Source organism: Pristiophorus japonicus, chromosome 10 (assembly GCF_044704955.1).
Source record: "Pristiophorus japonicus isolate sPriJap1 chromosome 10, sPriJap1.hap1, whole genome shotgun sequence".
Taxonomy (NCBI): Eukaryota; Metazoa; Chordata; class Chondrichthyes; family Pristiophoridae; genus Pristiophorus; species Pristiophorus japonicus.
The window spans coordinates 191,440,779-191,454,937 of NC_091986.1; the positions used below are offsets into that span (position 1 = coordinate 191,440,779).

The following is a 14,159-nucleotide window of genomic DNA, read 5'->3' on the forward strand; positions in this document are numbered from 1 at the left end:
TTTGTTCATATCAGTGCTTTATTTTTGTTAAAAATGCAGAACTTTCATCAGACCTCACACGTGTTAACACACATACCGGGTCAGATAATACTACCTGAACATTTGTTTTCAATCACCCACTATTTTTTTTACATTTATAAACCAGTTTTGCAGCTTGCACAAGAGGTGTGGTGAGCTTGTGGCGAGTTTAGCCCATTGTATACTTTGAACTAGCTGGAAAGGGGAGGATATCAACTAAGACCAAGAAAAAATATAATTTGAAAGTGAAAAAAGACAACTTTTTCCTCCCCCCTTTCCTTTCTCCCCACCCACGAATAAGTGCCTCCCAGTCCCATCCAGGTGGGCTGCTCACTCTTCTTCCTGCATCCCCATATAAATAAATTCAAAGACCTAATAGCCAAAGTAGGGAAAACCACAAAGGAAATGTTTATTAAAGCTTCCTAATAAAACGTATGATTTTTTTTAAACTATCAAAACTATTGCTGTTAAAGGAATGTACTTTCCAAAGGTTTGATAAATATACAATCTGGTCTGGTTGCTAGGTTACATTCTACCATTCACACTGTAGAAAAAGTTCTGCCACAATTCAAACATTTAAAAACAAAGCTGTTCTACTCTTGAAATTATCTCTCAAATGTCTCTGGATATGCAAGTATCAGTATGTACAGAACTTATTTACAACTTATACAAATGTCAAAGCTGCATTACACATAGTCAACACAGCAAAAGGAACTGCAATATTGAGCAAATGAATTATATTATCTGTCTTCTACTGCACTCGGTACTTGTAGAACCAGCACAATCCTTTGGTGAAGTTCCATCCCAGCCCCAGTGACAGCAAGTACAAAACGATGAGGAGAGCAAATGGATATAGTAGGGCAACTGTGTTCTTCAGAAATGGCAATGCTGAAGGAAGAAATATGCTAGGTAAGTACATGGCTACAGGAGGGATAAAGGTATAGAAAGATATGCAGATTGGGGTCAGATGAAGTAGGATGGTAGGGGACTCTCGAGGCGCATAGACACCAGACAGACCAGTTGAACCAAATGACCTGTTTCTGTACTGTAAAATAAACATGCAACTAGAAATTAAAACTGGACTAAGCAAAATAAAGCATGCGGATCATTATATGGACCACTTCCAGTCTATTTCCTGTAATCCAGCAACCAATAATTATGCATTTTGTTAATGCCATCTGGACACACATTTTAAACTAGTATAGATTCATTGGCCATTGATACAGTTCGTCTGATTCCAGATGGGAGTTCCCAATCTCAGCTGTGCTGTACAGTTGAGGAGCAAGTACCTACTGATTTGCCACAGAAAGGAGGGGGGGGGGGGGGGGTGGAGGAGAAAGAGAAAGAGGAGAAAGGGACAATCATCCCCAAGTGCAACTGATACTATTGCCACAAAAATCTTCGTCTGAGGTCACAGATGGCTCAATAGGTACATGCACCACCAGGTACAATATGGAGCCATACCAACTAGGAAAGGTGCAGGTATGGGCTGAATTGATTGTGAATGCTACAATTAGCCTTATGCTAGGAACAAAGGAAAATTAACCAGAATTCTATTCGAATTGCTTTGCATGACCTCTGCTGGAAAGCACATGTAGATGTCAGGCAAAGGCATGCTTGCCTAGGCTCACACACAAAATGGATGTTTCAGTGCAATACTGGGGGGGCGGCGAAGACAGCAGTGCAATACTGGGGGGGGGGGGGGGGGGGGAAAGAGTTGGTGCTTGAGAATGCTATATTTAGAGAATAAAAAAAATGAATGTAAGTGAAGGAATTAACTCTGCAATTTCGTTTATAAAAGTGCAGTTAAAACTTATATTTACCACTGTATCCAAGAAAAGTGACATAGATGTAATATCCAATGCCAACCAGCCAGAAGGTGTTGCCAACAAAGTAAGCAATAAATCCACTTCTGATGATAATATCTGCAAAGAAAATATTGAAGGTTAATTAAATAAAATGTTGAAATACCTATAACTACCTGCACATAAAATGTATATTAGCCCATTTTGCATCACAAGTGTTTCCATTACAATAGATGCATGAATAAAGATCTGACAGCAAAATGCAGCAAGTACCTGGGCACCTAGAATTATTCTATTAAATGTGTTAATGCAGCCCAAACCAGTTATTTTATAGATAAATTCTCGTTCAGATACCTCAACAGTACTGAATTAATATTGATGCAATTTTGTGGTATAACTTGGATCAGCTGATGCGAGAATGGTTAATCTCATTTCACTTAGCATCCTCAAAAACAAGACCCCTGTATACCTGAATTCAAAATGATCCCCAATGAAAATACATTGCACCTATTCAGTATAAATGTTATATCACTAAGTCAGGCAGACTGAACAAGCAAATGATACTGTATTCAGCACCAATGCTCTGCTTGTGATTTCCAGTTGAAAATATGACAAATGCACACAGGTAATGAAAATGAACAGTTTGCGTTCTCAATGTGGCTGGCACCAGACATATGTTTCAAGCTTAATTTCCCCCCCACATTTTTGCATTTACTAACGTGAAACCTATCCACAAAAATCAAAGAGAACCACCTGTTATAAAAGCTTAATTCTTTTTTAAAAATTGTTCATTCTCGGGACGTGGGCATTGCTATCGAGACATTTATTGCTCATCCCTAGTTTCCGCAAGAGGACGATGGGCCACCTACTTGAATTCTGCTATGGAACAACCTTTCTATCAGCATTAGTCGAATTTAGACCTTTTTTTTTTAGTGCAACTGGACTGTCAGTTTAACCGATGGTCATAAAATTTGGAATAAATTCATTACAAGAAAAGCCATTGAAGATAATTTGGTGAAATCTGGAGATGAGAGTTATGGAGCTGTTCCTTCCCATACAACACATGGTTCATTATAAATTACATCACTGCAATTGAATTATATCTGCATTGTAAATTGAGAATATATTTAGTGATTGCATCTGAGCTTACATTTAGACAAGACCGGTAATGATAAGTTATTGCTGTACACATATTGCAAAAAACGGAAGACATTAATCGAGCTCTGAAATTCCATCCCTAAATTTCTCCACCTCTCTTTTCTCCTTTAAGACTCTCCTCAAAACCTACGTCTTTGACCAAGCTTCTGGTCATCTGCCCCAACATCTCATGATGTGGCTCGGAGTCAAATTTTGTTTGTCCTGTGAAGTGCCTTGGGATATTTTACTATGTTAAAGGCAAGTTGTTTTTGTTGAGAAGGGAGTTCAGGGACGTTTCTTGCTTTAAAAAGTTTTGGTTCTTTTCCCACCAATTGGCTCCTCTACTGAAGGACTTGACTCCTAGCTGGCATAGAGTTTGCTAGGCACTCTCCAGCACCTTGCCCAAATAACCATTGTTCATGTGTCAGCCCTGAAGGTGAGCACATCAGACTAAATCGACTCAGGAACATCACAACTGAGCCCATCCTGTTGACCAATGCCAGCACATGTGTGCTTCCAGCAGGGATTGCTGGATAGCGATCAATGTGGGAATTCTGACCAACTTTTCTCTTCCCAAACATTATTATTCAGCCCCACTGCAGCTCGGGTCGAGATCAAACCTGGAACCCGTATGGCTCAGCTTCTCACAAGATACATTCAAATGAGCCACCTTGTGACTTGTGAGCAACTTGTGAAGCACAACACTCCAAGTAAGTGTTGGCATCAGTATGCATGCACTTCCACTATCACCATTTGTGCCAAACCAGTGTTAATTTCAAGCCCATAAAATTTCAAGAACCATTTCTTCCCCTCAAACACTAAATTTTCAATGTTTTTTAAAATCTGGAACAAAACTGAAGGATTTTATAATGCTTGGGAAAGTAAAAGGTTTTCAAACAAGAAAACAGGAGACTTACGGTTAATAAAGAACAGTTGAATGAAATGCAAGATCACAAGAAGTGGATAGAAAGCATTTAGATGAATGTCAAAAGCATATCCCCATTCCACATCGTAGCCTTTACTTTGCGGCTTCATCAAATATCTGTTGGTAATAAACCTAGAAACAAAATATAACAACGTGCACATTACAGAACAGAAACTTGGACTTATATCATCATCATCATAACATTTCAATGTATAGATGGTCTCAATACTTGATGGGTAAACAATAAGAACAGCGTTGTAGTCAAAGAGTTAGGTTTTGAAGATAAAACATGCTGGAGCAAAAGGGTGGGGATGGGAAGACAATTCCAGAGTTTAACACTGATAATGGAGTAAAGCAGGGGAAAAAAGAGGCAGCACAATAAACTAGAGCCAAAGGAGAATTACAAGCTGGGGCACAGGGTTGGAAGAAGTTCAAGGTAGGCAGGGCAAAGCCATGTAGGGAATATTAGGCTAGGATGAGAATTTTGAAATCAATGCACTGGTGAATTGGGAACCAGTAGCAGTTGGCAAGAACAGAGGTGTTTGGTTATCTCTATCACACAAACCCAACACATAAGGGAGGGGGAGGAACATCTGTATAGTTTATGCCTGGCACTGTTGAGCAGGAGGCGATTCAAGAGGGGGTGGGTAGCAGAATAGAAAGGTTGTAGTCTTAGGGGATCCAATAATTAGGGCATATCCTCTCCAGTTACGATCAAGAGTCCAGGAGGTCTGGAAAGGAACTTGGAAGGAGAGTGGGAAGAATAGTTGTCATGGTATGTCGGAACTAACAACATAGGACCTTATCCCTGTTTTTTTCCTATTAGGGGAGTAACAGGAGCTAGGACCTCGAGGGTGGCAATACTCCAACCTGCGTGCTAATTAACACCAGGATAAACAACTCAGGATAGTGAATGTGTGGCTGAAAGAGTGGTGACAATGAGGGGGTCTAGTTCATGGGAAAAGACACCAGTACTGGGACAGGATGAAGCTGTACTGCTGGGACAGGTTGAACTGAGCTGGAGGTCCCAGTGGAAAGGACAAATAGGACTGTAGAAAGGAACTTAAACTAATAAAGGGGAGGGAAGGGTTGAAATAATAATAACCTAAAGATAGGAAAAAGGAGAGCGCAAAGGTCAGAGTACAAAAGAAATGAAAAGGTTATAGGAGTCAAAATAATTGAGCATATTGCCTGTGTAGCAATGTACAGAGCGCCAACAAAAAGGAGAACTGGAGACAGTAATTAGAAGTGAGGAAACAGATGCAATAGTGATAACGGAAACATGGCTACAGCTTGGACAGGATTGATAGTTAAAAACTGCAGACTACAATTTATATATAATATATAGGAGGGGGAGGTGGTGGAGTAGCAGTGTTAATCAGAAATAACTGGTACTAGCAAGAAAGGACATAACCAACAGAGATAAAAACAGAATCCATGCGGACTGAGATAAAGAATAGGATGGTATTGATCAGACTATTAGGGGTATACTGCAGACAATAGAACAGTGCAAAGAAAACGGAGGGAGAAATATGTAGGTAAATCTATGAAATTAGTAAAACTGGCAAGGAGGGAGTAAAAGGGAAAAGGGAATGGAGTTTTTAAAAACAAGTGTTAGCAAGGCTTCTCTCTGACCCAATATATAAGAAGCCCATCAAGGCAGGAAGCACTTCTAGACCTAGTAATGCAAAATGAACTGGAGCAGATAAGAGAAGTAAGCATGGGTGAATATCTAGGGAGTCGTGATCACAATATTATTTAATGTAAAATATACTGATAGTTTAGAACTACTTTTAAAATGGTCCTTCCAGCAGAAGTAAGTGGGTAGAGATCAGGAAGAGGAGACCTGCCGATTCTTTCATCCCATATGTCTAGAATGCTGACATTAGCAAACTCAAGAAAGACCAGACACTGAACTTCAGATTCAACCATAGACCTTACTAACCAAAATGGATGAGTGCTTTGGTGGACGATGCATTTAGCCACAGAACTACCAGGGGAGCAATACAGTAGCTTTAACCTCAGGATAGCATATACAATGGGGAAAAAGAAATAGGGCCTGAACTTGGTGAAGGCTAAGGCTCGCCCATTTCTCAGCAGTACCCAGGCAGAACGTACCTTTCTGCCGCCCGCTGCCACTGGGGCCAGTTTTGCCGCAGTTGTGGCAGAGGCAGCAGTGGGCGCTTGGTGCAGGCCTCTCGACTTGGCAAATATCAGAGGCCATGCACCGCGCATGCGCGAGACTTGGAATTTTTTTTTGTAGTTTCCTCTGCGTGATGACATAGCTTTTGCTACGATTGGAGCTGATGGCACAGCTGCTCATAAAAGCAGTGCTCTCACTTGCACCTGCCAATTAGAGGGGGGGGTCAGTTTTGGAGCGAGAGATACAAATCAATCATCAACCATCCATCAAGGAAAGTAACAATGAGTGCAAAAAAAGCTTCCAAGAAGCCCAGTGCTGGATTCAATTGTTTGCATGTTCTGTCACTTTGGCATGTTGCACTATTCAACAGTCACATTATTCACCCACTCTTGGTCAGTGTCTCATTTTTACATTATCTGGGGTGCGTTCTGAGAAAATTACAAATCTCCTTCAGGTGTATTGCTGTATGAGGAACCTCTTGCCCTCCACATATGATGCAAATGATTAATGGATCCTGTCAGCAGGCGATTGCGATTCGACAAGTAAGGGTCATCAATGCAGGAAGGCTGCCATTCAATGAGCGTGTCGCGCTACTTGCAGGGCACACATCAAGGCTTGCACTTCAGTCCACTTTTTCTTAGGTCCACCATCGCGGAGTTCCACCCGATATCACATGTTCCTCAGTGACCTTGCAGTCCATTATTTATCTTTTTCCATTTTCTATACTTGAGGCGATGCTGCGACCTGCCAGAGCATTACATGGTCGCATGATCGCCTATTTACTCTGACAGAAGTCCTTACCATCTGTGTACTCACATTCTGTCAATAACTGTGTTCTGCCTGCAATGGTCTAAAAACTCTTGTAGGGCCTTTACCATTTCTCAGAACTCATTGCTGCTTCCTCCACCACACCTTTCCTTCAACGGAGTACTTCTCATTTACATGTCTGAACTCATTCTACACAGGTTAAGGTCGATCACATAACTAATTCTGAGCCTCTGATAATGGTACAGCATATGGACCCTACCCGGGATGTGCAGCGCTGCAACATGGAGCGATTCTCCCTGCCGCCTGATTCACAGCCAGCACAGACCACCTTTTTTGCCAGCGGTCGTTCTGGCGGGTGTGAGCACGATCTTAGAGGATTGTGCATGAGGGCTATCCCTGTTTTTGAGCTTCAGGCATGAGCGGGCGGCAGGAAGTTGCACCGGCGGTACTTCACTGAGGAATCTCCTGCCGAGCGGGACCTGGGCGGCACCTGAGGAATATGTTTTAAACAAAATGTTTTCAGGTGGAATCTCCATGGCTGTGGGCGGAACTCTCATCAAGTTCGGGCCCACAGAGTCTCATCATAATTCAAAGTCCATTCATTTGAACTCGCTGTTAATTTACACTATTTCAATCCAAGTTAACACACCTCCAGTGTTGTTTTATTAAAATTGGCCAATTCAAATGCAGGAGAATTTGAATTTTTTTTTAGTACAAGATCTCAAAAGTAATTTTACTTAAAGCACCAGTTCAGCTCCTGAGCCTATTTCAAGACTATACCCAACACAGAATTCGTAAAAAAAAAACAGCAATATAAAATTAAAAATCCAGCAAAATAGAGAATACAATACTTAGTAACTTCACTTCTCTTTAATTTACAGCATTTCTTTATGCAGATACTGTCATTGACACTACAAAACAGCACAGTTTATAATTTATACTGCCGCTGGTCAAGCCACTGAAGTTTTCACTGATTAAGCAAGCAGTGAATTTCAGGCAAGCAGATGCCGATGATATTTAAATGATAATATTTTACATTTAAGACTATGGCTGCTATAAGTTTAGTCAGCTATAGAGTCCCTTGCTGAAAGGTACATGTGGTGTAAGTAGTGCATTAACACAGGACCAGGCTATTGATTGCACGTAGCCAGTACAAGGTATTAACATGAAGTGTTTGTAAAACTTACCACATTAACGTTGCGATCAGTAGTCCAACTCCTACACAATCAATGAAGACGACCCACAGTAAAAGCTTTATTGTTTCAAAAAATCCCATTCCTAACACAAATCCAAAACCTATGGTAGAGACTGCAAAGGAAAATAAATCATTCTCATGTTGAATTCTTCCAGATTTTCATCACAACATATACACACTTTGGTAATCAGAATTTTCAATCCACTTCTGCAGCTGAATCTTCTCAAGCACCTACAGGGGGGAGCATTACTATAGAGCATGTGCCTCTCATTATCCACAAGCTCCAAAGTCACCAGCTGAATATTTATGACGTTGGTACCCAATTCATACTCTCTGCTGGTGAATCGTGGTACTTACAGTCCTATAGATTGAACATTTTTTTTTATTGAAGGATTACATGCTTCAAAAGCAGCAGAGTAATACCCAACCACATTAAGTGATGGGATCAAAGTCAGGCCATTATAGCAAGTCTGCAATATAGGACACCTAGGGCTAGAAATTCTCCAATCTTGCACCCGTTTTTTTGCCAATATTTTGCCGTTTTTGGCAGAAAATGACGCGACGGAAAATTCGGAGAAGTCTTGCGGTGGCGGTTTTTAAATACTGCTGGGAAGAGGACTGCCGCCGTGCAAGACTCAAAATAGCGCTTTCGCCAAAAATTTGGCTTAGCGCGCACGCGTATTCTGCGCGAAAAAAAGCACCAGGAAAAAAAGCTGCGTTGCAGCCCTTGGAACAGCCGCAGGTATGAAGACCTGCAAAAAAGGCAAGTTAAAGTTTTTCTTTAATTATTTTTCAGCGATTCGATATTTACGTGTCTTGTGAATATTTTATGATGTTTTATTTTTGTTTTTTTTGCAATTGTTTTTGGCGTTTTCCCCCCTCCCAAGGTCTCTCCCGCAGCGGTACCAGCCTCGGTGTAAAGTTGCAGAAAATTTGCGGTTTGCGTCACGACTTCTTGTGCAACACCGATTTTTACCGCTGCGCAAATTGAACACAAGAACATAAGAAATAGGAACAGCAGGCGGCCATACGGCCCACCAGCCAGCTCCGCCATTCAATAAGATCATGGCTGATCTGATCATGGACTCAGCTCCACTTCCCCACCCACTCCCCATAACCCCTTATCGTTTAAGAAACTGTCTATTTCTGTCTTAAATTTATTCAATGTCCCAGCCTCCACAGCTCTCTGAGGCAGCGAATTCCAGAGATTTACAACCTTCTGGAGAGAAGAAATTTCTCCTCATCTGTTTTAAATGGGCGGCCCCTTATTCTAAGATCATGCCCTCTAGTTCTAGTCTCCCCCATCAGTGGAAACATCCTCTCTGCATCCACCCTGTCAAGCCTCCTCAATCTTGTACGTTTCGATAAGATCACCTCTCATTCTTCTGAATTCCAATGAGTAGAGGCCCAACCTCCTCAACCTTTCTTCATAAGTCAATCCCCTCATCCCTGGAATCAACCCAGTGAACCTTCTCTGAACTGCCTCCAAAAGCAAGTATATCCTTTCATAAATATGGAAACCAAAACTGCACGCAGTATTCCAGGTGTGGCCTCACCAATACTCTGTACAATTGTAGCAAGACTTCCCTGCTTTTATACTCCATCCCCTTTGCAAATCAGGCCAAGATTCCATTGGCCTTCCAGATCACTTGCTGTACCTGCATACTATCCTTTTGCGTTTCATGTACAAGTACCCCCAGGTCCCGCTGTACTGCAGCACTTTGCAATCTTAAGCCATTTAAATAATAACTTGTTCTTCGATTTTTTTCTGCCAAAGTGCATGACCTCACACTTTCCAACATTATACTCCATCTGCCAAATTTTTGCCCACTCACTTAGCGTGTCTATGTCCTTTTGCAGATTTTTTGTGTCTTCCTCACACATTGCTTTTCCTCCCATCTTTGTATCGTCAGCAAACTTGGCTATGTTACACTCAGTCCCTTCTTCCAAGTCATTAATATAGATTGTAAATACTTGGGGTCCCAGCACTGTCCCTGCGGCACCCTACTAGTTACTCGTTGCCAACCAGAGAATGAAGCCTGAATTTTAAGCCTCGTAGTGGTAGCGGAGTGAAAGCGGTATTTGTGGCAAAAAAAAATACCGCTTTCACCAAAAAAACAATTTCTAGCCCATAGTATTTTACAAGTTCCAGACTTCTTCTATAATTACAACACAATATTAGAACCATGGAAGGAGTATAATCATTTTACTGGGATGATACCAGGAAGAAAGAATACAGTTATGATTAGAGATTTGAAAATCTAGGGTTAAATTCACTGCAGCAGAGAATCCTAAAAGGGGATCTAACAGAATCAAAGGTTGAATGAAGGTAAAGAGTGAAAATTCACTGTTTGGTGAATTGGTAATGAGGCATAAATTTAGGATTACTACGTGAGCATGAAGGAGGAGATTAGAAGAATTTTCACACAAAGGACTATTAGGAAATGAATGCATTGCTACAAGTGGCTATTCCAGTTAAAATCAATTATAAAACCCAAGAGGGATTTAGATAGATATTTAAAGAAAAAAAACAGGAATGGGTACAGATTAAAAGCAGGGATTGGAATTAGTGTCAAAGAATCGCTATATCTTACTCTCAATCTTACTACAAAAATACTATTTTAAAATTCAAAGGATTTAAGTTTAGAATGGCAGCATCCTTGTGTAATCACGCAACAGACAGTATGCTCTATTTTACATCACCATTCATGTCCAATAATAGGGCTGCTTGCAACAGAACTTTTCCAAAAGGACACTTACCACATAACCAGATACTGAGCAAAACAAGGAAGGCAGGGTCGTCTCTGGCCCACTGGTCCTTAGTCTGTTTTCTGTAATGAAAATTTCTATACACCATCTGTGGGGATGTAAACAGGTACAACATCTGCCACATGGCAAATTCAAAATCCATCTGCTTAACACGAAAGAGCCGCCGGAGGTACTTGTACCGCTTGGCTCCAGCTGTATGTCGTGCAGCATCCCGGGAATTTAGTGCACCATTCCCTTGACTGGTGGGGCTGTATGTCGTTGTTGGTAACATGCTTGCTGCCAAAAAAAGCACAAATCTTAAATCAGTTTATTTCATAAATTACAATTCCAACCATCTAGAAAATTAGACATTTAGAAAATCATAACGCGTCAAGCAGAGTCAGCATGGTTTTATGAAAGGGAAACCATTTTTGACAAATCTGCTGAAGTTCTTTGAGGATGTAATGAGTAGGGTGGGTAAGGGGGAACCAGTGGATGTGGTATATTTGGATTTCCAGAAGGCATTCGATAAGGTGCCACATAAATGGACAGGTAGCAGTCCTATTTCCAAGCTAAAGCAAGATGAAACTGAATATTCTAAATCAGTCGGTGAATAAATATCTGAAGAACAGAAAAGTGTAATAGCTGTGTGGGCCTACAGAACTTGAATATGAAACTGACATCATAGTCAATCTCCCCTTGGTATAGACATGTAATTCTCCATTAAGTTGCAGAAATAAGTGCTAAATTCCAGAGGTCCTGTGTATATGAATGGTGAGGATGCATGCAGAAGCAAGATGTACTTGTTGCAAAATGTACTTGTTGCAAAATGTACTTGCTAAATTTGACATTCAGCGCTATTTAACATTCAGCCTCTGGTTTTCCCCTCATCTGGTGGCTACAACTACAGAGTGAAGGGCAGAAAGATTAGCACTTCTATACAGCCTTTCACAACCACCGAATGTCCCAAAGCACTTGTAATGTAGCACCCTACATTAGAACACGAGTAGTCAGCCCCATGGTCTGTAAGAATTTCTCGGCGCATGCAAAGCCATTATTTTTACGGGTCAGCCCACACTGCTGTATGTGTGCACACTCGGTCCCTGCAGCAGAGCTGGTCTCCAGTCGTCTTGGTTAATCCTTGCCACAGGACCAAGACCTAGCTCTGTCAAGTCAGTGTGGTGGCTGGTGTGCAACGGCCACCACACGTTAAAAAAATCCACGCACAGGCATCTTCCACCCTTCAACATGGAATTCGGGACCTGGAATGTCAGCTCCTTCATTGAAACACCTGTGAACTCATCCCTTTTTGGCGTTGAAGCAAGTCATCCTCGATATGAGGGGCTGCCTATGACTTGACTTGATGATGAATAAACAGTTATCTTTCAAACATGAGCAAATAAAAACTGTTACAGCAATTATGTTACATTTTAGAAAGTAGGTGGTTGCCAGTTTTTGGGGATTTTTTTTAAGCCAAAGGGAATCTTCAACACACCAAAGCAGAGGAATAATATACAATTATGAAGAGTGAATTCCAATCACAATGATGTCATTAAATATTTTATAATGATCATGCATAATAGTGTACATGAAGAAGAGTTGTTTTGGTCACTGGGTGTAGCTAAATTGTACTTTTTTTTTAAACTGAATTTACAATGTCACTAAACATCCTGCTAAGAGTAATTCTTCCTCCAATTGTAAAATTTGACTGTAATCTTATTTTTGAACAGGTATTTGCATTGAGACAAATGGTTTTAGTTGCTTTTAATTTTAGTGAAAAATATACTTAGGAGTGGTTGGTTGATATTCCTGACAGGCTCTGAAAAGGCTAGTCTCATTTTCCCATTGAGAACTCAGGAGCACTGCTGATCCAAACTCAAAATTATGACAAGAACAGAATTTTCTCTTAGTTTAGTAAGACTATTGTGAATTTTCTACATTCCACTCGGAGGTGCCGTGTTTTGGATGAGATGTTAAATCGAGGTCCCGTCTGCCCTCAGGTGAATGTAAAAGATCCTATGGCACTATTTCAAAGAAGAGCAGGGGAGTTATCCTGGGGCCAATATTTATCTCTCAATCAACATTAAAAAAAAATTATCTAGTCATCATCACATTGTTGTTTGTGGGAGCTTGCTGAGCGCAAATTGGCTGCTGCATTTCCTACATCACCACAGTGACTACTCTTCAAAAAAGAATGTAATTGGCTGGAAAGCACTTTAGGACGTCTGGTGGTTGTGAAAGGTGCAAGTTTGCCTGTCTTTCCAATGAAGAAAATAACATGGAGTAATTTTCAACTTGCTGCCAGAGCATAAAACTGGCATTGTGGGTCAGATACCCACAATCAATGAAAGGAAAATTGGGCAATTCCTATGCTCAGGCGGTAAGCTGAAAATGACACCACCCCTCTCCATTTCAATGGATTGTCCTCAAATATTACTGGGCTGGTGCACTGAACAAAATGCTGTGCAAACTCCCATTCTTCCATTATCAATTCTTCCTCCTACCCACTGACTATCCCCTCACTTACTGCTATTATCTCCTTTGAAATAAAATATCAACACACTAAATTTTATTTTAATGTGGTGATAAATGGCATAAATATCTGCGGCGAGTCGGGGCCTCGAAAGGAGCGGTGAGCGTGGTGGGGTACCAGTTCAAGGAGCAGCGAGAGCTGGTGCAGGAGGGCGATTGCAGTGAAGAGGACGACTGGATTGCTCGTCATCATAATCCAGGTCGCTGATTGGAGCATGGGCAGGTACAGCAGGAGCGGCGAGGTCGGGGCGCAGGAGTGCCGAGTGATTGTGGAGTGATATGATTGGGGTCCAGGAGAGGCGCGAGTTCGGCACCCAGAAGAGGCGAGGGACCAGGGGCAGCATGGACCAGCCCACCAATATGTGTGTGCACTAGGTCCATGCAGCAGAGCTGGTCTCCAGTCGTCTTGGTTAATCCTTGCCAGTACACCAAGACCTAGCTCTGTGCTGGTGTGCAGGTTAAAAAAAATCCACACACAGGCATCTTCCACCCTTCAACATGTGGTTCGGGACCTGAAATATTAGGTCCTGTGAACTCATCCCTTTTTGGCATGGAAGCAAGTCATCCTCGATACGAGGGACCGCCCAAGACATAAAAGGTTACTGCACAAGACAGGCAATATATTAGCATGGATAGAGGATTGGCTAACTAACAGAAAATAAAGAGTCGGGATAAATGGGTCATTTTCAGGTTGGCAAACTGTAACTAGTGGGGTGCCACAGTGCTGGGACCTCAACTATTTACAATCTATATTAATGACTTGGATGAAGGTACAGAGTGTAATGTAGCCAAATTTGTTGTTGATACAAAGATAGGTGGGAAAGCAAGTTGTGAGGAGGACACAAAGAATCTGCAACAGGATTGAGATAGGCTAAGTGAGCGGGCAAA

At 41.4% G+C, this 14,159-nt stretch overlaps 1 protein-coding gene across 2 annotated transcripts in view; it reads right to left on the reverse strand.

Moving 5' to 3' along the window:
* The window catches only part of unc50 (unc-50 homolog (C. elegans)), a 28,199-nt gene continuing 14,040 nt past the window's right edge, over window positions 1-14,159 (reverse strand). For both annotated transcript variants that reach the window (XM_070891604.1, XM_070891605.1), the window contains exons 2-6: window positions 10,752-11,036; window positions 7,984-8,104; window positions 3,878-4,017; window positions 1,842-1,943; window positions 1-906 (exon numbers count right to left, since the gene is read on the reverse strand). In XM_070891604.1, coding sequence (XP_070747705.1) covers window positions 770-906; window positions 1,842-1,943; window positions 3,878-4,017; window positions 7,984-8,104; window positions 10,752-11,031 — 780 coding nt within the window. In that variant the 5' untranslated portion in view covers window positions 11,032-11,036 and the 3' untranslated portion in view covers window positions 1-769. The remainder of the gene's footprint in view (window positions 907-1,841; window positions 1,944-3,877; window positions 4,018-7,983; window positions 8,105-10,751; window positions 11,037-14,159) is intronic.